This window comes from Microtus pennsylvanicus, chromosome 10 (assembly GCF_037038515.1).
Source record: "Microtus pennsylvanicus isolate mMicPen1 chromosome 10, mMicPen1.hap1, whole genome shotgun sequence".
Taxonomy (NCBI): domain Eukaryota; kingdom Metazoa; phylum Chordata; class Mammalia; order Rodentia; family Cricetidae; genus Microtus; species Microtus pennsylvanicus.
The window spans coordinates 56,211,238-56,236,727 of NC_134588.1; the positions used below are offsets into that span (position 1 = coordinate 56,211,238).

General features: G+C 43.2%; 1 protein-coding gene across 4 annotated transcripts in view; it reads right to left on the reverse strand.

Annotated features, from left to right (window-relative positions):
* The window catches only part of Prrx1 (paired related homeobox 1), a 65,994-nt gene extending 41,680 nt beyond the window's left edge, over positions 1–24,314 (reverse strand). The window contains exons 1-2 of one of the 4 annotated variants that reach the window (XM_075988439.1): positions 23,634–24,308; positions 23,086–23,239 (exon numbers count right to left, since the gene is read on the reverse strand). In XM_075988439.1, the coding sequence (XP_075844554.1) occupies positions 23,086–23,185 (100 nt within the window). In that variant the 5' untranslated portion in view covers positions 23,186–23,239; positions 23,634–24,308. Of the gene's footprint in view, positions 1–23,085 lie in introns of all 4 variants that reach the window. The other 3 variants (XM_075988438.1, XM_075988436.1, XM_075988437.1) reach the window with 3 other exon arrangements.
* Between the last annotated feature and the right edge of the window lie 1,176 nt (positions 24,315–25,490).

The following is a 25,490-nucleotide window of genomic DNA, read 5'->3' on the forward strand; positions in this document are numbered from 1 at the left end:
TGATATGTAAATGCTTAGAACCAACCAGCTTTTCTTCTACATACTATACATGCTTGAACAGCCCTTGGGCAAAAAGCCATGTATTAAAATAATTTCCTTAATGCACTTTTTCCTGTGTTCAGCTTCACGTGCATGTCTATCCTGGTATTTGTTTCTTCACCCATTAGATTGACAGCTCCCTTCTGTAAGCCTTGCCTTGACTTTAGCTTCATTTTTGATTCCATAAAATACGGCCAATTCAAGGATTATACATCTAATTGCCAGGCAGCAGGGACCAGAGAGGGAGAATCTGCAATGGTATTGCCAGAGCTTACTTCACTGTGTGGGTCATTGTAAGTGGGAGCGGAGGAGTTGAGGCCTTCCATATAACAAGATGCTAGTCCAAATGGCTATCATGATCTGCAAGTGCAGTAGTATCTATATCTTACAAATATATATGTGGGTGTATATATATACACATATACATATGTGTGTGTGTGTGTGTGTGTGTGTGTGTGTGTATGGTACAAAATCTGCTAAGAAAACTATTTCATTCAGATGGGTGGTGCTAACCTAGTGTTTCTTAGTCAAAATATAATGAAACCAATCAAACCTTTGCAAGGTTTCCCCTTTTGATTTGTCTCTCACACTCACATGCACACACACACACACACACACACACACACACACACACACATTTGTTCTCTAAATCTCAGGGGTCCTCCTTAATTTACGCCATAATCTAAACTGCCAACCCCCACGCATCTCACAGCTCGCCTCACATCGCCACCTGGTGCCCAAACGCAAGAAAAATACCTAAAAAAAAATGAAACAAAAATAATTTTTCTTTCTTTTTTTTTTAGATCATTTTTTATTTGGTCTATGCTCTCCTTAACCTTGCTAAGTAACCAAGGATGGCTTTGAACCCCTGAACTCCCTGTCTCTATCCTTCAGAATACAGGGATTGCAAGTGTGGGCTACCATGCGTGGCTGAAAATGACTTTTCAAGGTGATAAGTATCTGGACCGTGGAGCCACATGCTGACAGTGCTTCTGAAAAGTCCTGTTTTCTGACATAGACATTCCGTCACAACCAAGACCCGAATATAAACCTGCTTCGGAAGCCAACCTCATTTCCTTCCATTCACGTCTTTACATAACATGAACACTCTTCAGTTCCTGTGCTTCCTTCCCCAACACACCCCAGGCCTCAAAGCCTTGCTTATCAAGTAAACTGTACCAGTGGTTTATATTTCCTAACCTCAGGCCATGTAGCCTGTGATTTAAAAAAAATATTTATTTTATTTTGAAATTAAATTTCCTATTATGTTGGTGCTCTAGAGACATTTGTTTCATAAAATAGCAGATTGTAGATTTATTTAAACAGTCTCACAAATCTACATAAGCAGTAAGTGACCTGTTTCAAAAAAATAAAACTTTACTGGTACGTAGATTTCTAAATTCTTAGTAAACTTAAGCGTGAATCTAAAACAAATTTTCAAGAAAAATTAGAAATTGGAAAGCATTGAAAATATCTGACTTAAAGCAATCTTTAGAAGCAAGTATGAAACATTCAGTTGATTTTTTCAAAAGAATTGGTGAAATAAAAGCATTTTTAAACGAAAAGTTGAGGGGGAATCACCAAATTTAATTTCAGTCCAGGGTGGTCCAGTTCCAGAAAAGAATAATAACATTATATAAATCACAGTTTTTCAACCCCAAATTCTACTTTGAGTGGTCTAAGTTCCTCTTTTACTTTGTGGTTTCAAAGTCCCTAGGAAGCTCTAGGATTTATTTTCCTTCCAAAGATCTCTAGGTTAGTGAAAAAATAATAATTATGGCAACAACTGATGGGAACTTTAACAATGAATTCAAAGGTCACACAGTGGATGGGTGTGGTGTTCACATGCCTGGACTTCTGTTTACCGGAGAGCAGCAAGTTCTCATCCAACTGTGGGGTTTAACTTAGTGCAAAATCCATGTCAAGTCCCTTCCTTTCTCCTTTCTTTTTTTCTTTTCTCTCACCGCAGAGCTTCTTGGATTAAGTAGAAATATTTGGTCACTTGCTCTTTGACCTCAGAGTCTTCTGAGACTATATATTCATCTGAGAATGAGTCCCTTTAGTTACCTAAAGTGTCCTCACGCTAAATTGATTCCAGATGTTTACAAATATTTCAAGGAAATATCCACATAGCTTTTATGGCTGAGTGATAAAGGACTCCACAGTGTCTGTTCCATTGTAAAATGAGCTCCAAGCACTTATTATTTTAAAATAATCTTTGATTTGACAAGGACCCACGACATGGCAGGCACTGCAGCCACCATACTAAAACATTATCTTATTCGGTGTTCACCAAAGAAAACACTGTATGGGGGGGGGGGGGTGTATAATGATCTCCTTTTTAGAGAAAAGGAAAGGAGGCTCAGGGAGTATCTCAGAGCAAACAAGACAGGAAAGAAAGGTGCTTCCAGGTTTTCAGTCTGCATCTGTGGGCTGCAACTTTCTGAGAGAACTCTCAACTGTTGGTTTAATACAGGAGAGACTTAAGAGTATTCACAAGAGTTCTGAGGCATCCCTAAGTGTCCAAAGAGTCTGTCACAGAAAGCAGAGAAGACAAAATTCCTATAGTTTCAACTAGTGACCAAATACGCATTGGAAGGCTGTGAAGGCCTGAGATTAGTGTGCTTTTATTGTTTGAAAAACAGCTGTTACATTTGAGGTCCTGAAATTTTCCTGTCAAATGTTTATATTGTTCTTCAGTCATATTATTCTGACTTATTCTGAAAAAAAAATATCAAATGGTCAAGATGATCTTTTACTTTATTAAACTTTTTTTCATAGAAACGATGCTTTTTACTTAACATTTTGACATTGAAAAAGGCAATTATTAGTAAGAAAACTCTAATGATTTGCTTTTGAGATGAGGCAGGACACTGCCCAGTGGATATTTCATTACTCTACTTAGGCAAAGACACAAAGCATGATGATTGCTGAGCTCAGTGAGTGCTGGCTCCATTACCCAAAATAAACAATGGTCCAAAACGTTCTGTATTTGTACTTGGAAAGCATTCTAGTTTCTTCACTTTAATTCATTGCATTTATCTGGGACATTTACACCTCTGATTAGTCTTGCCTTGGTGTGTTTACACGAGATTTTGAATTATCAAAACATAAACTGATGGTGAGACAAAGAAATTATAAACCATGCACGTGAGGGAGAGGTGTCTACTACTGTAGATTAGCCAAACAGTTCATGAGGTGGGCAATCCATATGCAGGCGATTAAGAGGTGAGCATGCTGGAATGTCTCTCAAGGAAGCCACTGCACCCGCTGCCGCAGCTTGCTCTCTTCCACCCATGGTAAATGTCACCCATACTTGCCACTGTGTCCCCTGACCCCATCAAATAGCTCCCCCAACCCCACAAGGCTAAAATTTAAATAAGTGTCAAGAATGTCTAACCACCTTTGCTGGCCCACTCCCCAAGGCACTGTAGGACTCTCAGACTCTTGGCCTTGCTGAAACCACAGGATTATCTGAAGGAGGGGTTTTTCCCTCGTGGTTCATTGTGCCTTCCTGTTCCTTCTTCTCCTCAAACCGCCATGGCTCCTTTTAAAGAAAAGGTGAATTATAAAACAGCAGCCTGCTTTTCCTTTCTTGGGTTCTCTTAGGCCAAAAGTTTTCTAAGCTTTCTTTAAAAAAACAAAAACGAAAAACAAACAAAACAAAACAAAAAACCCAGAACATTTAAAAAATAGCTTGTGATTTTTTTTCACATGTGTTTTTAACTAAAAATGTGCTTCTTTCCTTTTTTGGTTTTTCGAGACACAGTTTCTCTGTGTAACAGTCCAGGTTGTTCTAAAACTTACTCTGTAGACCAGGCTGGCCTCAAACTCCCTAAGATCCACCTGCCTCTGCCTCCCAAATACTAGGATTACACCTTTGCACCACCACCGTCCAACATCAATATTTATTAATGAGTTTTCAATCTTTTAAAAATATTTTTAATTATACATATGTGTTTGTGTGTGTACACATATGTGTGTATGTGTATGTGTATATGTCCGTGTGAGTGCAGATCTCATGGAGACCAGAAACATCAGATCTCCTTGAAGCTAGAGATACAGATGGTTGTAGGCTGCCCCCTGTAGATGCTGGGAACTGAAGTTAGTCATAACTGTTAAGTCACCCCTCCAGACTTAACTTCAAATCATTTTTAAGTGAGTTAACACTGGTGAAAAGAGTCAGACTCAAAGCCTCCTAGGCAAAAGGTCTACATTTTTAGTTTGACAAAACAGCATGTCAGCTACTAAGGAGATCCATGAAAAACTGCTCATGCCCAGAAGAGTTCTCATGGGATTGAACAGGCATCTGACCATCTAAATTTGCTTGTTTCGTGTTTTTAATATTCTTAACTCACAATATTTAGACTTGTAAAAGGAAACACTATTTTGCTATACAGCAGCCCCATTCAAATACCACCTCCTCCCAAAAGCCTTCCTACTGGGAGATGTCAAAGAGTTCCCCTCTCGGTATATGAGGGTTTATTATTTATACAGAAATTTCCATCAGACCTCATACCATACATAGGCTTCTTGGTTTAAACAAACTCAAGCAAGCATTATCATTTTTCATTTTCTTAATCTGCAGGAGAGACCAGCAGCGGTATATTTAGGCAGAAATGCAAGTGGAACTGAGATCTCAATGTCTGACTCCAAATCCTAAACTCTTTAGTCTCTATCAAAATGAATGCTTTTCAAATTACCAAGAGTGGGTGAAGAGGCTTGCATTTCTAACTTGTACTCTCTACATTTGTCCTGCAGAATGCCTGGCTTCCAGTCAGCCTTCTGCCCCAGCCAGCTGCTGGTCCAGACTGGAGTTGCCCTTTGACGGTACATCCCAAGCTCAGGCTACAAGCTTGACCCTGCCCCCCCCACCACACACACACACATCACCCCATGTTCTCTGGCATCGGAAGATGAGCAGGGTTAGTTGGGTCAGCCACAGTAGGTGTAAACTAGCTTACCTGACCCAATTTCCCCGTTTGTTTTTCATTAATGAAGCCATCTGCGAAGGCTCAGAATTTGAAGACATGAACCTCAAATAAACAAGACCTGATGAAGAAGCTGATCTTTCAGCCTTAGGCAAAGTACAGATTAAATTTCCTGTGCTGAGCAGCAAATACATTTTAAAAGTCGTGGAGTATGTTAGAAGATTCAGAATCTGAGAGAGAGCCCAACCTCCCTAGCATACAGGTCCCTGACATCTTGCTGGCATATGCATCTCACCTTGTCTTCTCTAAAGTTCCTACCACTCACTGTCTTCTGGAAACATTGACCTTCCTTCTGGGTCCTGAATGCTCATGTTTGGCTCAACTTCAGAGCCTTCCTACCTGTCCCTTCCCTCCTCTCATGGTTATCTCCTTTTTTCATTCATATTCTTCCTCAAATAATTTCATTTTTTTTTAAATAGAACTCGCCTGTAACTAAATTATTGACCTGGGTGTTTGCTCCTTTACGTATTTATCACTTTCCTTCCCAGGAGCACGTCAAGTTTCTGAAAAAGGCAGTTTTGGTTTACTGTTGAAGTCCCAACACCTTGGATAATGACTGGAATGGTCAGTACTCGGTGCATATGAGTCAACAGTGTGAAAAATCCGAGAGAAAGGAAGAAAGATTGGAGCGGGACTCTGCAGTTCCTACTGAGTTGATTCCACCACCAACTTGATTGTGTCAGCAAATGTTACAAACCTGGATGCCCACAGTTATGGGCATCTGTCTAAATGTTGATGGTTCAATACATTGTTTGTCACTTAGTTACTCTTCTGTGTTCTTATTTTCCTCCCAGAGACCAAGGCACTGTACTCTACCACATGCTTCGAGAGACCACGTGTGTGGCAATTCTGTAAAGGATGCTATGAGCGTGTGCAGGAGATGTGGAAGACAGACCATTGAATAAGGCATCCCAGACACTAAATTCACTGTGTGCAGGAGATATGGAAGACAGACCATTGAATAAGGCATCCCAGACACTAAATTCACTGTGTGCAGGAGATATGGAAGACAGACCATTGAATAAGGCATCCCAGACACTAAATTCACTGAGTGCAGGAGATATGGAAGACAGACCATTGAATAAGGCATCCCAGATACTAAATTCACTGTGTGCAGGAGATATGGAAGACAGACCATTGAATAAGGCATCCCAGATACTAAATTCACTGTGTGCAGGAGATATGGAAGACAGACCATTGAATAAGGCACCCCAGACACTAAATTCACTGTGTTCTAAATTAGGCCTAGCATGGGTTCTACACCAAAGAGGAGGACAAACTTACCCACTTCGTCATCACTATAGTGTCACAATATCACTTCCGTCCAAGATGGCAGCACTCTGGCTGCCCCCACCGACTCTAGAGCTCAACTATCTCATACATTTGCTAATCTTTTTAGGTTTCCTGGGAAACTAATCCCTACTTAGAACATCACATTTGAACAAATGAATCTCCAAATCTAAAGAGTCAAGTTAGAGGTCACTGTGAGAATCTTGCAGGTAAAATCCAGTCTACAACTTTAAAAACCTTGTTGCTACCTCAGAAGAGGTCATACCTAGAAATTTTGAATGTGGTTTTTTTTTTCTAATTCAACATTAGACCTGACACAAATGAAGAGATTGTTTCCATATCTCTGTGATAGGTAGGTCCACGGGCATCTTGTTTAACCTCCAATAGACTTGCGAAGAAGATATGTCAGTCCTCTTTCATAGACCTAGAAACAGTCCAAAGGGGCTTGACGGAACATGTAAAATCATGTGGATGCCAAGATTCATGGTCAAAGTCTCACCTCTCGGGCTCACTCAGCTTCTCTACCTCACCTCCAGCTCAACACCTTCATTTAAGTTACTTAGCCCTGTAGTTAACCTCAGCTTATCTAGTTAACTAACAAAAGTCTCTGTCATCATTAGGGGATTTTCTTGGCAAAGTCATTTGTTTGCAAAGGATTCTTCAAAATTTTAAATCACTAGGATATAATCCCAGGATATAACCTGCTCTTACACTTTCCAGCTCAATAGTCTACTGAATAAATGCCACAAAGAACATGGGCCCTGCTCTACTAGAAGATACTGGGGAGAGTATTGGAGAATAATGGAATATAATGTACCTGAGGGGTCAAGACTAGTTCTAGTCTTTGTCAATAACTAGCTTCAAGGCTCCAGGCAAGAAGATCAGCCTCTACCGAGTAGGGGACAACATATAATATATGTACATATATATTATAAATATATATTATATGCATTATATATTAGGTATAACAATAGCTACCATTTAGCCTTGTTATGAAAATGTAATGAATTTAATTAGTAAAAAATCACCCAGCAAACTATCTGTTTCATGATGAGTGCTCAATAAATCTCATTTTCTTTTCTTTAGTTCTCTTATCCCAGTGAGAAATCCAAAGACACTACATAAGTAGAATCATTTCTAAACTTCAGGGACAAACACAAAAGACATATGCAGGCAAGTCCAGAGTCCCTTTGCTTTCCCAGAAGCCCTTTTTGCTGTCTCACTGATATCACTTACGCACTCCTGAATTAACAGTAATAGAATCTTGTTTCTCAGTTGTGTTGTAGAAGTTGGGATCCAATTATTTGTCTATGGGAACATACTTGTTACTCGGCAAACTGCCTTCAAGCCAGGAGTCATCTTTCATAACTACCCACCCCAAAAAGGAAGATTCATTGAGAAGGTGAGTCAGCCAAGATAACTTCAGGACAGTCGTAAATAAGATCAGTATCTGCAAGGCCTGCGACTTGGGATGTCATGACACTTGCTGAATGCCTTCTGATGTACTCGATTATGAAACAAGGAGATTTGCAGAAGCATAACCACATAGCTCCCCTGGGTAGGCAGCCAGTGTGCTCACAAATGATTAAATGTAAAATAAACAAGAGTGAGCTGTGAATTATGGAGTTGTAATTCCACCAACGGGGTTCCAGTGATGTCATAGACCACCAGAGCAAAGTTTGTGTCACCAAAGGATCCCAGATGGCTTAGAGGCCTATAACCCTGTAGTGTAGTCTGCTACAGACCCGGATCCAGGAAGGCTTCTGTCCCTGGTTTAAACTCATCTCACATCTGCAAGGGTCTACCTTTCTTGTTCCTTTTCTCTAAGTTTACTGAAGGCAAACTCATTCTGCTTTTCTAAAAGTAGTTCCTTCTTAATCAGTCCAATATTTTATCAGTTGTCATAAGCCAACAAAAAGACCATGTGGAGACCAGTCTACTCTGACATTCACTTCATCAGAAAGCATGCCTTGCTATTAATAAAACATCCATTCAGGGAAAGATCCTTGAAGCATCCTTAAAGAGGAACATTGGAGATGGATGTAGCCCCAATACATGCCAAGTCCAAGAATGTCACTAATGTGATAAATTCAGTTGCCACTAAACGAGCTATGTTTGGGAAAGTTAGAGTGAAATCTTATCTACTGCCTTCTCATAAATACACATCCGAAAGGGGATAATTTAGACCAAATTTAATTTAAACCAAATAAGAGTGACCAAATTTCGAAGCGTTGCAAAATCTGTGCTTGTCAACTACCTGAAAGTGAGGAAATAGCTTTATTTTTTAAAGAAGAAGGGGAAGAGAATGAATGCCAGCTTCCCAAGGGCAGGACACTTTTATGTGAGAATTACTTAGACTTGAAACTAAATTGCAAACGCAACTGTCTGTGTGACAGGGTGCCACTTTTCAAATGTACGCTTAACGGCTAAGTGCTGAGACAACAGTCACCTAAGCCTATACTCAGGGGTTGTGTATTTCTGCATAATGTATTTCCTGTCCTTCCAGAACAGTGCTATGTGTCCATAAGCATGGTGTGCATGCTTTTTATCTCTTGTTGGTTTGTACGGACATTCATATATTCAATAGCAGCTTTAAAGCAACCTGCACTAGGAAAAGTACCGTGACAACTGCCCTGAGGTCTAAACCATCTGCCTCTCTTCCTTTGTTTTCCAAACTGGATGAACCTAGATAAATATGTAAGTTGGCGCTTAGAGTTTAAGTGACAATGAAACACAAAATATTCAGCCTCTGTCACAAGGAAATGCCTTAGTCTGTGACTCACTACCAATTGCTATGGATCAAACTGGTTTAAGTTAGGGCTTTCAAACATGGTATCACATAAAAGTTCATCATCCACAGATGACCTTGGGGGAGAGTTGAAGAGGAGGGGAGAGGCAGGGAGGGGAGCAGAGAAACATATAGAGCTCAATAAAAATCAATAAAAAAGTTCATCTGCTGTTTGGAAAGCCTCATTCACTGGGTACGATGGAATAATAAATGTAACCCTTGGATCATTTTGATGCAAGTGAACCAGGTTTACACAGGAAGGAGAGTGAGTGTGTTGGAAAAGAAGCAGATGATCTGGTGTGTCTCTATTTCTTTCTCTGCAAGTCAGTAAAAGTTAGCAGCTTTGCAATACTGTATATAGCACATCGGTTATGAGAACAAGGGCCATGAGAAGGTCTTTCTAAACTCCATGCCCTCTGAAAGAGAATGGTAACCCAGAATTATCTGTGTACCCTACCGCAGCCTGCATAGATCATAAAATAAAGACTGTCTTTTAGCAAACATGTACAAATGTTTCTCAGCCTATCAGACTGCCATTTATTTTCAGCAGATCTGTCTAGTCTTTGCCTCATATTCACTGAGACTGTTTGGGGACATAATCCGCCTCACTCCCCAAAAAAGCAAATGGCAAGCTGCTTCCTTGGACCACACTGGGGAAGGCACACCAGTCTGGAAATATGCTCTTCTCAGAGTGCCTCACCCATAGAGACTGGTGTTCCCCACATGTGCCACAGCTGTGAGCAACACAAATCCACTGCTTGCAAATGCCAGGGAGATCTGATTGTTAGTGGCTTGGCAAAGAAAAAAAAACAAAGTCTTAGATACTTTGAGATAAATGCGGTCTGTACATATTCTTATTAGATTTCAAAGAGGAATGTGAGAAAACAGGTCACATATCAGAGGGAGGGCATAATGTTTATATTATGCAACTCATTAGGAAATTGAAGCCGGAGACTAGAAGGGCAAATTTATGTGTAGCCATAGTTAACATGGTATTATGGTTGTACAAAACCTTAATAAGCCCCAGAGAAATCTCAATGAAGTAGCCAGTAGAAACATGACAACTTGCGAGAATGCTTCATGGGGGGTCCCTGGGAACTCACTAAGTCAGGTCTGGGTTTAACAGTCTCAATACTTTGTATCCTAAATGTGTATCATAATCTATGGAACGTTCAGAAGCTCAATAGAAAATAAAAGAGATTTGCCTCCCAGTCTGTAAAGCCCATGGTGATGGCCGAAGCAGATGGGGATTAAGGATGTTCCCGCCCCCTTCTGAAGCACTTCAGGTTCAGCATGTCTATTCCTCATGGAGAGAGGAAGAAGCAGGGCCTGAAAAGGGGGCTCTTACCCAGAAAGTTCTAGGACAGACACACGCCTAGCATTCATGGTGGCATTTGTGGTGGAGCCTTGTGAGCGTCACAGAAAACCATGAGGCATCAGTTTCTAACTGTGAATTAAAAACGGATGTCTGCTTAGTCACTCAGCAAATGACATGCGGGAAGAGTTTGACTTTCAGAGTATGGGAATATTCTAATTTCAGTAGTACGAAATGGCCTCCAGCACTGACTGGGAAACCACACTGAATATATAAGCAAGCTGGGGAGAAACAATACTTGTCAGGGATGTTTGGGGAAGTGCAGAAAAAGAAAAAGGCCAGCATTTATTTATGCCTATGACAGGAAGTGTGCTGGAGGACTGATCACTCTGTGATTATTACTCTCTCTAAGCAGTGAAACTCAGTCATCCATATTAATACATATAGACGAAGCTTGAGACCTAGAGATTTCTACCAAATCAAGTTATAAGTGGGATCATAATTTGAATAGAGAATTCTCTGAAATCACAATAAATACATACAAATTGCTAATATCCCTAAAACCCAGATAAAATATTTCTCACTTTTGTGTGTATAGTTTCTAGGCTTAGGGAATGAATTCAAGTTCTCACACATATTAATAAGCACATGCTCTCCTAATCACCTATGTTGCTAGTCCCAAAGATTCCTCACATTTTGAGAGCTTGGCATAAATCTAATGAACTGTATGCCTATTTTTTTAATCTTTTCTTGATAACTTAATTTTGAAAGTTCTGTATTCTACCCCTTATGGTTTATCAATGCACATATGCTTAGCCCTTTTTATTTTATTTTATTTTTGTTGTTTTTTGTTGAGGCAGGGTCTCACTATATAGCTCTGACTGTTCTGGAACTCATTATGTAGACAAGGCTGGCATTGAACTCAGAGAGAACTTCTTGCCTCTGCCTTCTGAGTGCTGAGAGTAAAGGTATTAGCCACCGTGCCCAGTTGATTTTTCATTTGATTTTAGAAGTACAAGTTTTTCCTACTGCATTTCCATGAAAGAGATAGGCAGAGCAACGGCTTTATCCTAAAGAATGGGATTACTTTTAAAAATATTTATACATCTTGGTGACATTGTTGTAAAGTAGCTTGCTTGATGCCTCCATTCCTAATTTACCCTGTTTTCTAAGAGAGTGATGCAAGCAAACTAATTTGGTTGATATCAAGGGTGAAGAAGTAGAATTTAAAAATATGAAAATGGAATCAGGAGAGTGAGTCACTTCACAGTACCAATGCAATTGAGATTCTATACACAAGCAGAACTCCTATCTATAAACTGAAAACAATTACCCTAGTTCCATCTGCTTCTTGGAATTAGCTTAAGAGAATTACTAGAATAGCAAGTATGTGTTTTTAATGTTTGTGAAGTGGGTTTATACTTTATATGGCTTTAGCTTCCATGTATTAATGCTTTCAATACTTCATGACAGAGCAAGTAAGCCCATGCAAGTAATTAAGGACACGAATGAAATAAGCCAGCAGGGTAAGTAAATTAGGTCAGTTGAAATAATGCCACTTCCAGACCTAAACCAACACAGGCTAAATTTCCTCTCTGCTCGAAGTAGAGTTGAACCTTCAAAACAAACAAACAAACCTCAAACAGGGCAGAAAACACATATTTGCACCATCTCAAGGAAGCAGAAAAATGGAGGCAAAGGAAGTGGGGAAGAAGGAGATAAACATTTCAACAAAGATCCTAAAAAGAATCACACTCAGGAAAATTGCTCCTTCCCTGAGGGTGGCGGAGAACAGACTGTAAGAGTCGAGTGTGCAGAGATATTATTTTCTGTTTCTCTTGTCAGAAGGGATTCAGTCTTTGAAATATGTCTAGTGAACTTCAGAATTCAGCTCCATGATTAATGAACAAAATTACGTTTTATTTCTTAAATGTGTTGGGGATTCATCCTGTGGTCTTCCCCCGGTCTTGAGGATTAGAGCCGCTGGAAGGCACATCTGGTTACAGGCAGCCAGCTCTCTGGGTGTTCTTTCTTCCCTCCTTTAGAAGAAGAAGGCAATGTGGGGAATTGCAGAAAATTTTATTGGGTAAGTGTGGTTTTTTAATTCTCAAAAATGGTGCTGACTCTATTCCCTCTAATGAGAAAGAGAAAACGTAATTATTAAGATCTATAAAAATATATCTAATTCATAAACGAAAAGCTTTTATTTAGCATAGCGTTATACCCCTTGTTAATTTCCCCCCTCAATACAATGTTTGTATTCATAGGGAAAGTATTTTAATGGCAATCTGCCTTGGAATGATTTTTAAATAGACTTCAAAATAACAATTTCATATCTTCCTTATAATTATAACTTTAAACAAAAACTCATGTCTGGATAAAATTCAATATCTTTGTTTTGTTTTTGTCTTTTTTTTTAATGCTTCTTACTTTGTCAAAATGTTTCACTGGGTCCTGAATCTGCCACTGTGTCTATCTTCTACAAAGCACAAAAGAATGTATGACTTCCAATATTTAATAAAAGGAAATGCAAGATCCAAGAACCTACAAAACAAAAAAAAAAACAACCAAGAAACCATATTGGACTCCACTTTGTGTCCACTTGGTGAGCACGCTTTACCACTTATGTCAAAAAATAATCCTGTGGAAAATCCCCTTTCAGTGTGGTCTAGAAGCATCCTTTAGATAGATATGAGGCGGTCTTTTCCAACTTCAGAATATGGGTGCTCATGTCTAGAGAAGGTTCTCAATTAGAAAAGGCAAAAGGAAAAAGAAACGATTTCTTCTGAAAGCCTTCGGGCTGGAGATGCCTCCAGTGGAAGCTGAGAAGGCTGAGATTTGACTGCCATGGAGGGCCAAGGTTTGCATAACCTTCGGGAGACATTGTTTGCATGTTTATTTGTTTAACTTTCCTGATGAGAATAAGCGGGATAAATGTTTATGTGTTTTCTTGTTTAAAGGAAACCGGATATTTGACAATGGGCTTAAAAACTCCTCTGCTGATTAAAGAACCACCAGTCATCCAGGATGCTAATACCACATAATCAAAAATTGTTTAAACAAGACTAAAAAGAAAACACTTCAATGTCAAAATATTAACTGTATTTTCCTCAGGGTAGTGAAATAATGGAAACTTCACTTTTTCATTTGAAATTTTAATGTAAATAAATATAGTTATCTAAAATACATACGTGCCACTCTTGGTTTTTACCTTATAACAGAACAAACGATCAAAAACTTTGCAGGTAGAAAGCAGTGGGTAGAAGGTCTCCAGGCAGATGTGTCTACATAGTATTTGAGGAAATATGCCCCACCCCACAGTCTCTAGTCTTAAGAAAATGCTTAAGGCACATTCACAATCCTAAAATATTTTTAAAATAAGTAAACAATATATGTGGAAGCGCTGAGTGTTTCTAGAATGTGCGCTGAGGAAAGGAATTTACAGGAAGGGGTTTGCAGGGACCAGATTAAGCAGGGGCATCCCAAAGCGTTGTGGAAATAGAACCTTGGAAGGTAACACGCGTGGTGTGAGCCCTTCCACATAGAAGCCAAGAGACAGAAATGAGGCTCGTGCATAGGAATCCACTTGCCTGCCTAGCATCCGAGGGCAGAGCAGCAAGACAACGTCTGTTGGGATTTCAGCTTATGAACAGGGCAAGTTGCTGGGGCGGGATGAAAAGAAAGATTGTAGAGAATGGGCTTAAGAGAAAATCAAAATCAGGGTAAGCCATCCATCCTTGATGCTGAAAAGATAGCAAAGCAATTGTGCGTTCTAATGAAGGGTGGGAGCTGGGATTTTTAAACGATGTATTTGGGGGGAGAAGCCATCACCAGAACTCTCCAGTTGTGTATTAAGGATTTGGTCCACACCATTCTCATTTCAACACCTGCGCATAGGGGAAGACAAGGATGCACTGTGGGGAAACTGACAGGAAAGGAGGAGGAGGAGGTGGTGCAGGTAGACCTGCTAGCGGCTTAAAGGAGGGGGGTTTGGGTAGATTTTAAAGGTAAACTCGCAGGGAATTAGAGATGGAGTCGGCAAAGGCCTCAGGGATGACTGTGACACCCTTCGGGTTTGCCATGCGTTGCCACCTAGGGAAACAGGAAAATCTATCTGAGGGTCAAAGGAAGGGAGTCCCACGCTTTGCTGTTTCTGAGGCCCAAACACTTTAGTGACATTGGAACAGCAACGTCAAGTAGGTGGCCGCATCCCTAGCTCAGCCTCTTCCATAGAATCCTAAAGCTGTGAGAGAGGAAAGAATAAGCTACAAATGGCTGCCCACATGAAGATGGGCGCAGGCAAAAAGCAGGAAGTGGGAAGGAGAAACTAGCGCGCAGAGTACTTCCGCCATAAGGATGGCTTTTATTTGGAAGTGCTTACTTAGCACTAGCGAGCACAGACAACTAGTTGACAGCTGTCTACATGTCACGGCTGCCATGAGCTATGGCAGCATTTGTTGAAGAAACGCTGCTAGGAAGTGAAAGGGAGTGTAAGCATGCAAATAATTATTTAATGCTGCCTGGTCTGGATTAATTGTGACGCATGAAAATGGCAAGGTGCAAAGATTTAGAATCAGTATGTTTTCCATTGGGACCTTCAGTTCTGTGGAACTAATCAATGACCCCGAAAAGAAACCGAAAACAATAAACAATCTCCCAAACTCCAATCACCAACAAGTTCCTCACTGAGGAGTGGCTGGGTATGGTAGTGCGTGCCTATGATTCTAACTTACAGGAGTCAGAGGCAGGGGGATTTCTGTAAGTTCAAAGCTAGTCGAGTCTGTGTAAGAGTTCCCAGATACCCAGGGCTACATGGTGAGACCCTGTCCTAAGAACCCCCAAATTAAAAATGAAATAATAAACTGAGTTAGCAGAGAGGAAGAATGCAGGTAGCTATCTGGTATAGTATATCTACTTGAGCTCGACCCCCCTCTCTTTCAGAAAATGCCAGAACATAATATTTAAGGGATGCTTTAAGTTCCAGCACCGAACTTGTTGAGTCTGAGGATACACAAAGAAAAGAAAGTAAAAGGGACAGGGTGCTGGAACACGATGCTCTCACCACCCACAGGGCCCAAATAATCCTACTGACCTCTTGGCAGCCCGGCACTGGATCTGTAGAAAGATTGCAAGGAAACATAAGAAAACGTGTTTCTCTGCATGTGCCCACTTCAGGCCAGGCCCTCGACTTTGCCCATAGTGAAGCAGACTGACCTTAGCACATTCTGGCACAGGGTTCTGATTGAGTTGTGCCCTTTGGCCTTGAAGTTGTATTTCTGAGTCTCTTTTGAAAAGATTTGGCCTCCTTGTATGTCCTCAGCATATAACTGAGAGAGCACCCATCTGTTTTTATGCTTATTTATAACTGTACCTCCTTCCAGCACTGTGAGGTCCTTTAAAATATAACGACATGAGTAATGAGGATAAAATAGCTGAATGGGATGAATGTCCTCGCTCTCTGACACAGGATTGTGGGAAAGTAATCCCCCTCACAATTCTGGCCTCCTGCTTCTACTTCTACTGAACATCTCGGGTCAGATGGTCTGGAAAAGTTTGCATTCGACGCCATTTATGATAAGACAACAGTATCTTCATTGAGTCATTGTGCTTCCCCCAGAGTTGCCTCACCTCGCTCTAGCCATCCTTAGGTAAGAAGAGAATTAAAAGAACTGTAAAATTTACCAGGGTGAGGATGTAAGAATTTATCCTAAAGTTCTTCAAGTCTGACCATAACGGATCAGATTTAGGGATTGGAAGTCGCTTCAAGTGTTCATGTTTCAGTGCCATCCAAGAGTTGGGGCAGTTTTTGCCTTCCTCTCAAGGAAAAGTGTTACCCTTACTCCAGGGGGCCAGATTTCCTGCCCTATTTGAAGACTCTAAGGGTTTCCATTGCAGTCTGAAACATCTTGCTTATACCAGCCAAGATTCTACCTCTTCCTTTAAAACCTCCAGCACATTTGGATACACACACACACACACACACAGACACACACACACACACACAGAGTTACATTCACATTTGCAGGGCCAATCCCCGCCCGCTCCCTAGAATCCACACACCAGTTCTAGAAGCTATAACTGAAGGGCCAGTCTTCTGGCCCCGCCTCCTGCTACCTCTTCCTTCTTACCCTGGAATCTTGATCGGAGTCATTTCAAAGGAGCTGAGGAAAGTAGCCCTCTTCCCTAGCAGCTATCTCCATGTTTCTGTCGAGCTACAAGTGCATGGGATATATTCATACAGTCCCTGAAGTGTCTTTATGCTATCAGGATTTGCTGTGTTCTCCTGGCCTAGGACTGGAGTCTTTTTTTAAGGCAAAATAACCTCAGCCCTGGAGAACTGCACCCCCTATTGGAAAGAAAAGGCAAGGAGGAACCAGTCAGACTAGGTTGGTGGTCCTACCCTGCAAAATGCAGGGACTTCTGGACCAGCAAGGAGGGGATGTAGGTGGAGTAGGCAGGTTTGCATCTTCGCTTGGGCAGAGACAAAAGCAGTTCAAATCAAGGCACTGAAGACTGTGCTTTGAAATTAAAAATCTTTGTTCAATTAATTCCTCTTTACCTGATACACACACACACACACACACACACACACACACACACACCAGCTTACTACTATTTCTCATGAACATTTCAAATTTATTCCTTATTTGAAGTTGAGCCTAATGAAACCAAGAATTCTCAGGAACTGAAACTCTCTCACTCTGCAGAGTAGCAAGGAGTTTTGTGCACTTAGGACCCAAGAATGTATGTGGTCACAACTCAGTCCTTGTCCCTGTATTTGAGGACCCCACAGAGGACAGAAATCTAAGATTTTGACTGTCCCTGGACTCTTTTAAAAGGTCACTGTGAGTTTCATTTGGCATGATTTTTATTTCTTTCACAAGATGTCCATAAGCGGTTACCAAGAGAGGGGTGGCATTATTCCTCTAAACTACCAAGGCTGTCACCCTCTGTAATCAGCTTCTCAGATTTTTTTTTTAATTAAGCAATTTCAATGCCAATGAAATTTTGTAATCCTTAAAAATCTTACTGCAAAATTGATATGTCATAGAGGTCTGTATGAACAACTATTTGAGACTTCTATTTAGGGATACCAAAAACTACTAATATTCAGTCTCCAGTAGAGACATCTTTCTGTGAAAATAAATTTGCCAGCTTACTTAGAAACGCCCATGACTGTCCTGCTCTCCTTTCTCTGCTGCCTTCATCTATACTGGCCCAACCAGAAGCCACATTTAGAAAAAGGAGGGCACGGTGCTTTGCTGATATTTTCATTACCGCTTGAGAATATTGATTTTTTTCACTTGAGCGTTGTTAGCCTGCACACCAAGGTCTTTGATTTTTTTTCCCCAAGAATCCAAATTCGTTTGGATCGATACCATTATCAAAGGCATCTACATCTTCTTTCTCTTGATAAAGAGGGAGTTACAGTATAGGAAACCCGTGGGAGGTGGTACCTCAGCATCAGAGAAAATCGGAGAAAGGAAGGAGAAATGGTCAGTCACAGGGTAATGCTCTGCATGTAGGTAGTTCTCGAATTGTTGGGGCACACAATGGCCATAGAGAGCTGGGCATGTAACAACAATAAAATTCATCATTTTTTTTATACATGGGTCTAGCCCTTAAGGTCCCTGTTATTAAATTTACCAAGACTTAGCCAGAGCATGCTGAAACCCATATTTTACTTTTCTTTGGGAAGAAGACTACTGTCCAACTAAAAATCTCTTCTAACCCCTAACCCAATGCAAAGCCTATCTCCTTTTCTATAAATACCCCATTCCAGGTTCAAAGTGCTTCCTCATGTGGCTCTTCCAAGGGGTTAATAAAAAGAACATTCCACAGCACGCAAAGAGGATGGAGCCTTAAGCTGGAGGCTCCCTGGGGTCACAGTGCAAGACCGGAACACACAAAAGTTTGCAACAACTGGGTAGCAGCAGCTCTAGCGTCCTCCCCACGGAGGGGTTGGGGTCTGCTTTGGCGGGAGGCTCCCCTGCCACTGCAGTGGGCCAGTAAACACCACAGAAGAAGACAAGTGTAAACTCTTCAAAATAAAACAGTTGATCTAGGAACCCTGGTAGCTGAAAATCTTCAGCTGTCAGTGGATGCACAGGACTCCATGCCGCCGGCCTGGAGCAGCGGACAAAACTCTTCAGAACTCGGTCCTGGGTAGAAGTAACACAAAATCTGGGACTTGAAGTCCGTGCTATCGAAAAGTACCCGCTGCTTTGGAACTAATGAATGCTTCACCTAGGGCACGAGCTGGCATTAGTGATTTAGGGATGATTTATTCACTCCTGTTGTAAAATCTAAAATGATTTTCCTGGGAAGACAAAGGAACCACTGACCAGGGTGCGTGCAATCCACTGCGGAGTCTGCCTTGCTACCCAGCGCCCTGCCTCGAGGGCCTCTTAAGAAAGGTCACCAATTGCGGAGCAAAGGCTATGGCTAGTATAGGATGCTACAGGGTATTGGAAAAGGTTTTACAGAGAATGAGATCCGGGCAATAATGCCTAGAGTTGATTATCTGTAGCCTCAAAGAGTCTGCTCAGCCTGAGCCCTTGACTCCTATGGGGTCCAATTCCCTAACAACTTCAAACCCCAAGTTGTCATTGGTCCCCAAACATCGAAGTTACTAGATTGTCTTTTTCTCTGAAAATTTTAAATGGAGGCCACCAGGCTCTAAGCCCCTGCGCATAAAATAAGCAATTCACCAGCCTTTGCATTAAACTTAATGCTTTGGGGACTCCCTTGCTCCGGAATTTCATCCCCTACTCCCATAAAGAGAAAATTTTCCAGGCCACCCTTAAAATGACTTGCTTTATTATCTCCTCTTGAATTAAGATCTTTGAGGCCTGAATTCAAATTCAAAGTACCAGCGCGAGGCATACATCCCAGGGTGGTGCTGCGAAAGATACTTCTGGCGCCATAACTATTGCGAAATGAGACGCTGCGGGGAGAGAGGGAATTGATATTATTTTGATGCGGATTCCAACTGGGGAGCGCCCTAGAGAAAGTTCCCGCTCTCCTGGGCGTTTCTCTGGCATAGAGGAATTGGGGAGCTGGGCCAGCGAGAGTGGCTTGGTGGATCTGGAGGGCGACCGTCTGCCTGGGTTTACACCTCTCCGTTTGAGACAAATCGATTTCCCGCGCCGCTGTTCCGCATTTGCATCCACCGAGGGCCAGGACCCAGCTGTGCCCGGGTGCACACTTAGCGCTGGCTGGTGAATGTGTGCGTGCGCGCGCGCGCGTGTCTAATTGACTTTCCGTCTACCTTTTTATGACTACATGTGTTTCCAACAAAAGGTCTTATTAGGACAATCTGGTTTCACTAATTTAGAGGTTGGGAATGTGGAAGGCAGGCGTGTTTTTTTTTTTTAAGAGTTTGCAGAAGTTGAAATTAAGAAGTTGACAGCGGAATGAACTGTCCTCCCAAGAGCAGGTCTGCTTGTTTTTATGAGTCCTTACTCTCCCTTCTTACTTATCCCTGCTCTGCCATCACCAGCGTTCGTTCATACACCAAACGTCCCTCCACTGGTTTAGCCGCTAAAGGATCCGAAAAGATTGAGAAAAAATACACTGGGAAAATAAAAAATAAAAGCAGTTCTTCCACTGAAGGGAAAACAAAGTGAGAATAAGCCCCCACCCAGGGGAGGAGCGGGAGAATGAGATAGCTGACTTACTGTAGGTAGGGTCAATAAGGACTCCTTACTTTTTACAACAGAGCTGGCAAGCAGAAGCATCTGTTGGGTGTCCCCATCTCTTTAAAGGGAAGGGTCTATTCCTTTCCCACTCTGAGCACCTGATGCCCTGTGAACTTCCCCATCCTTTGTGACCCCAAGTGTGACCCCTAAATCCCTTACAGCCAGATCTCTGCAGTAGCTCCCCTCTAAGCCGGACTCCCCTCTTCTCTGTCTATAATCTGAGCTTTACTGCCAGCTTCCATGTTAGAGAACCAGTGATCTTGACTTCCAAGTAGCTCACAGTTTCCTCTTCTTTCTACCTGACGTCTAAGAATAAGGATGGGGTTCCATGGGGCTGCTTGTCTTACCAGACAAGAGTCTCTTGTTATCACCCCCCATGGAGAAGAGGAAGTCAGAGAAAACACCACTACCAAAAGCAATAGTTTCTTAGTACAGCCCTGCGGCTCATCTCCCAGCAAAGGCAAAGTCAGCCTGTGCCTATGTGTAGTTTCCCTGAATTCTCTCTCAGTTTTAGGTGCTTGTCACTTATACCCCTTACCACAGCCAGCATCTGTTGAGTAGTGACTATCCTGTTTAGTGCATCCTTTCCCTAGGCTAACCTTAAGAGGCTCGGTTTCCTCTCTGGGTCCTCTCTTCATCTGCCTCTCTATTCGTTACAAGAATGAATGAGATAAGGCTGGGTTTGATGCAGGCAGATTCACAGAGTCCTGTCCCTCTCTCTGCGGGCAAAAGATTCCCCAACCCAGCTGGAAACCTTATGCTTGCCCAGGAGATTCCTAAGCATGATGTGACCTTGGTGGTTCTAGGCCCAAGTCTCATAAAAACCATTCTCCAGTTTCAACCAGCCTCAGGGCAGCCCCTTCAAATCAGCTCCACAGTGGCCTCGTTGGCCTAGGTTTTCTGTACCCCTACTGTAAGACCACGACACTCCTCAACTCCCTTCTCCTGTGGTTTCCTTAAAGGAGAAAAACAAAGCAAGGCAAACAAAATCACTACTTTCTGTCTGCTTCCAGCCCCACAGTTTCTGGTACTGACTGCCTCTCCCTCCGTGCCTTTTGCTGGCTGAGGCCAGCCTTGGTCCTGCTTTTCCTATGCTCCAGCCTTCTCTTGGAGCAAAGCAATACTGGCCTCCTCTCTCCTGCCCACGTTGGTCTTCTCCACAGCAGTTTCCTTACAGCTTGTTTTCTGTGGGGTAGTGTGTATGTGCGTGGTGGTGTGAGGTTCCAACATCCAGGTCTTCAAACAGTGCTAACTGCTGGGAAAGATCATAAGTCGTAGAGAAACTGTCCTGACTGTCACAGAGCAGCTACAACTGGGGTTCCAGGTACTAGTGCCCTTGTCTTTGTTTTACATTTTCCCTAATGAAAGTTTTTTTAAAAAAAAATAAGAGTAGAATATCATAGCCCATTTTGTTGGTGCTTCAGATACCCCATCCACGAGATACCAGCTTCCCCCAAATACTTCCCAGAATAACTATAGATCTAAGCCTAGTCCTTACCCAGGGTTTGGGGGACTCTGATTCTTCCTGAGTGTGGTAATTCAAATGGCTACTTCAAACCTCTTTATCCAGTTTTTGTGGCAGTCAGTGGGCCCGATCCAGAGCTGACTGTCCCCCAGGTTACTGCCCTCTGAACTAGTTCAATCCCAGCAGACTGCAGAATTTAAGGCAGAACTAGGGACCAGCTCCCTGACCTGATTAGGGCTCTCCAGGGGCCTGCTTCAGGGAGCCTGGCCCCCACCACTGTGCCTAGGTACCATTCCCAGCTGTTTCCAACGCCAACTTGCTTCGAATGTCTTTTTAAAATTATTATTTGGAATTCTAAGAAAGCCAGTGTCTTGAGAGAATCATAGACTGTCCAGGGGCTGCCAAACTACAAAGTTCACGAAAGAGCCATCAGCATAAGAAGATAAGGAAAGAGTCATTTTCGAACTTTCTACCGAAGGGAAATAGTATCTATCTGTATGCATCTGACTGGAAGCCACTTGGGATGAACCAGGTGGCAAGTGTGTTATATACTCGGGGACCACCACGACACATGCTTGTGGCAAGTCTTTTTGTAAGGGCAAAGTTAATAAGTCTGAGATGAACATTTCGTGGAGAGGAGGTGGGCAGTGAGCGAGGGTGGGTAAGGTAGCTTGTACACTGACGTTTTCTAGAAATCTAGGTGCCAAAAGGCCGCGCTACACTAGGATTTAGGCCTGCAACCCGCGATTCCCGGTGCCCCTTTGGTGCTAGATCAAGTTGGGCAGAGTTTTGGATTTTGCTACTAAAGAACATTCTTCTAGCTTCACCAGGGTTTGCCCTAACAGATGGGCTTTTGGCTCCAGCTCAAAACTGATTCGCGGGTAGAAGTGACAGCAGGGGGCAGAGAGCAAGGCTAGGCTACTAGGGCTGGGCATTCCCGTGTTGCCCTTGGCCTTCTCCAGGCCTGGGTCACAGACACTGGAGTGTGCAACCTGAGTGGCTTCTGCCAGGTTCCCTTGAACACAGTGCTTTTCTTTCAGCCCCACAGAAGAAGCGCTCCCAAGGCCCACGCAGCATCTTTGTTGGCTGTTTTCTATAACGGAGGTGGCTGTGCAGTCTGCGCTCTGGCCAGACCGCTCCTACCCTGGCGCGGACCCCTGCGAAATTTCTGGCCGCTGCTCCTGCCCGAAACCGTGATGCAGCCTAGGCGGCTGGAGACAGTCGTGGCCGCAGAGTCCCTGCCTGGGATCGCCTGGCCTCCCAGCGTCCCTGGGCCTCCGAGTCTCTTCTCCAGCATCCGCTAGGCTTACACCCTTGGCGGAGCCCTCTTTTTCTCAGCCGTCTTTCTGCGATCAGCCACTTTCCCCAGGACTCTTAACTTCCTCATCTTCACCTCTTCCAGAAACCTAAGTCTAGAACATGGTCCCGCCGCCCTTCCCGGGCCTCCACCCGCTGTCCCCAGTACACACTTCCCGGAGTACGCGCCCCTCACTCACTGTCCTGCTGAGGGGTGTCGCTGCCACTGGTCAGTCCCGGTGACTCCAGCAGGCTCCGGCCCGCCTCGCCCACACTTTCGTCCGCCTGTGCCGCCACCATGTCCCCGGCTTCCTCCAGGTCTAGCAGGTGACTGACGGAGAAGTTCTTTTTCGCCTGCAGGGTGTCGAGGTTGCCCGGGCTGTCCAAGCGGCCGCCCAGCGCCGGTTGCCGCTCCAGAACGTGCCCGTAGCTGGAGGTCATGGTCTCCCCTCCAATCCCACCCACCCCCCTCTTCCCGCTCGAATCAACACCAAACGCTGTGGGCGCGAGGGGGGAGAGGAGCCGAGTGGGGAAGAAAGAGGGGGGAGTGTAGGGAGAGAGAGAGAGAGAGAGAGAGAGAGAGAGAGAGAGAGAGAGAGAGAGAGAGAGAGAGAGAACCCCCTTCTGAAAAGCAGAACTTTCGGCACCAGTAACTTTCCCGCAGCTTCGGTTGGTTCCCTGAAGCCAAGTCCGGCGCGGTCCAAAGAGACAATCCACACCAAAAAGTTAAAAAAAAAAAAAAAGTTACCCTGTGCTTAAATCAGCAAGAAAAAAGTATCCCTTCGAACTCTCAAAACGCGTCCACACACAGACACTAAAAATAATAATAAGGGGGAGAGAGGAAAGGGGAGGCCAGCAGGGCGGGGGAGTTAGGCAAACAGAAGAGAGAAGAAGGGGTGGAGAGAAGAATCAAAGTGGGTTAAAAAAAAAAAGGTTAAAAAAGTTATTCCCCGGCAAGAGTTCAAGCACCAACAGAAGGAGGCTTGTTCCAGCTTTAAAATGTCTTCAAGAGAGCGCGTTCCCCTCTCTGCACTCCTGTGGATTCTCGGGAGTGACTAGGATTTCAGGAGAGTGATGTCTTGCAGATGTATTAGAGGGCAGGATTCTCACTTTACTTTTCGTAAGGAGAAAAAAAATAAGAAATAAAGAAGTAGGGCTTCAAGAGTCAGCAGAGGGCGGCGGGTCCCCCCTTCCCTTCTCTCTCTCTCCCCTCTCAGTTGAGTTCCTCTCCCCTTCTCAGTCGGATCAAGAAGCTCTCTGGCACTTCAAAAGGCACAGACTGGCATGGAGAGGAGGCTTTGTAGGGAATACAAGAAAATTGGAGACCCCTGGGAGGGCAGATCTCCACTTAATGGGAGCCTGTAATTACGTGGCAAAGCCTTTGTGCGGCGCCTGACGTTTTACAGACCCCCTTTCTCCATCTCCATCTCCTTCCTCCTTTCCCTCGGACCGAAAAAAAATAACTGTCTGATTAAGAAAACCCCCTTTGCGAGAAAGAGAGAGGGAGGGAGCAAGAGAGAGGGCGAGAGGGAGGGAGAAGGGTCAGAGAGGGAGGGAAGCAGAGAGAGCCCCTTTGGATTTTTAAAATAAAGGTCTAATTATCATTCCCTCGCAGTAGTATCACGGAGACGGAGAAAAAGGAGCCGAAACCCACAGTCACTTTAAACGGGCTGATTATTTTGTTTGGGCATTAACTCCTCCGGATTTGTTTGAAATTCTGTTGGAAAATCTCATTTGCATGCTTTGATAACAGCTGAGGGCAAACTTGTTAGGAAAAAAAAAGAAGAATGCACATCTATAATAATCAAATCTTCTGCTGCCCCGCCCCCGGCAACTTTTCCTGTAGATTTGTTTTGGCGAAGAGCGCAGGGAGAGTCTGAGACAGAAAAGCAAAAGAGCAAGCCTATTAAAGCTCCTTTGGCTCTGTAGAGACAGCCTATTAAATAATGTAATAAAATAACAAGAGCGATAATAACTGGAGGCTCTCTACGTTCTAAAGGCAGCTTGGAGAGTCATCAGCTTCGAATGGATTCGAGACTTTCGCTGCCACCAGAAACCTCGAGGCTTCCGACAGTAGAAAATTTACATATTTATTAAATAGGAGGAAAGTCCATCTTGATCGGTCCCCTACCCTTCCAACGGGTGTAATTTCTTAGGTGTGGCCATAGTCGCTTCCCCAGGCGAGGATGTGTTAGCATGGAGGCTGCCCAAATTGGACCAGACAAGAGCACCCTGACTGAGGGAGCTGAGAGAGCTGAGGGAACTGGGGAGCTGGGGGTAGGCTCTTTGCTAATCTGTGTTCAGCGGGGTGCGGTCCTGGCAGACACCGAGTCAGAGGACACTGGGGTTGAGGTCTATGGACCAGGCTTGACAGAGGACAGAGAGGTGCTGGCGGTGTTTTCATGACCTGTTGGAATCTGGTAACAGCTTTAATAGTCTCATTAGGAATGAGTTACTATATGGCCAGTAAGTAAAATAGTAAGTGCTTATTTGTGGGGTTTTATGTTCTTTAAACACACACATACATAACGTTTTCCCTCACTCCCTTGATTGCTAGATTTTCCCCTCCTCCTGTAGCTATGAGGTTGAATTGAAAAGGAGGAAG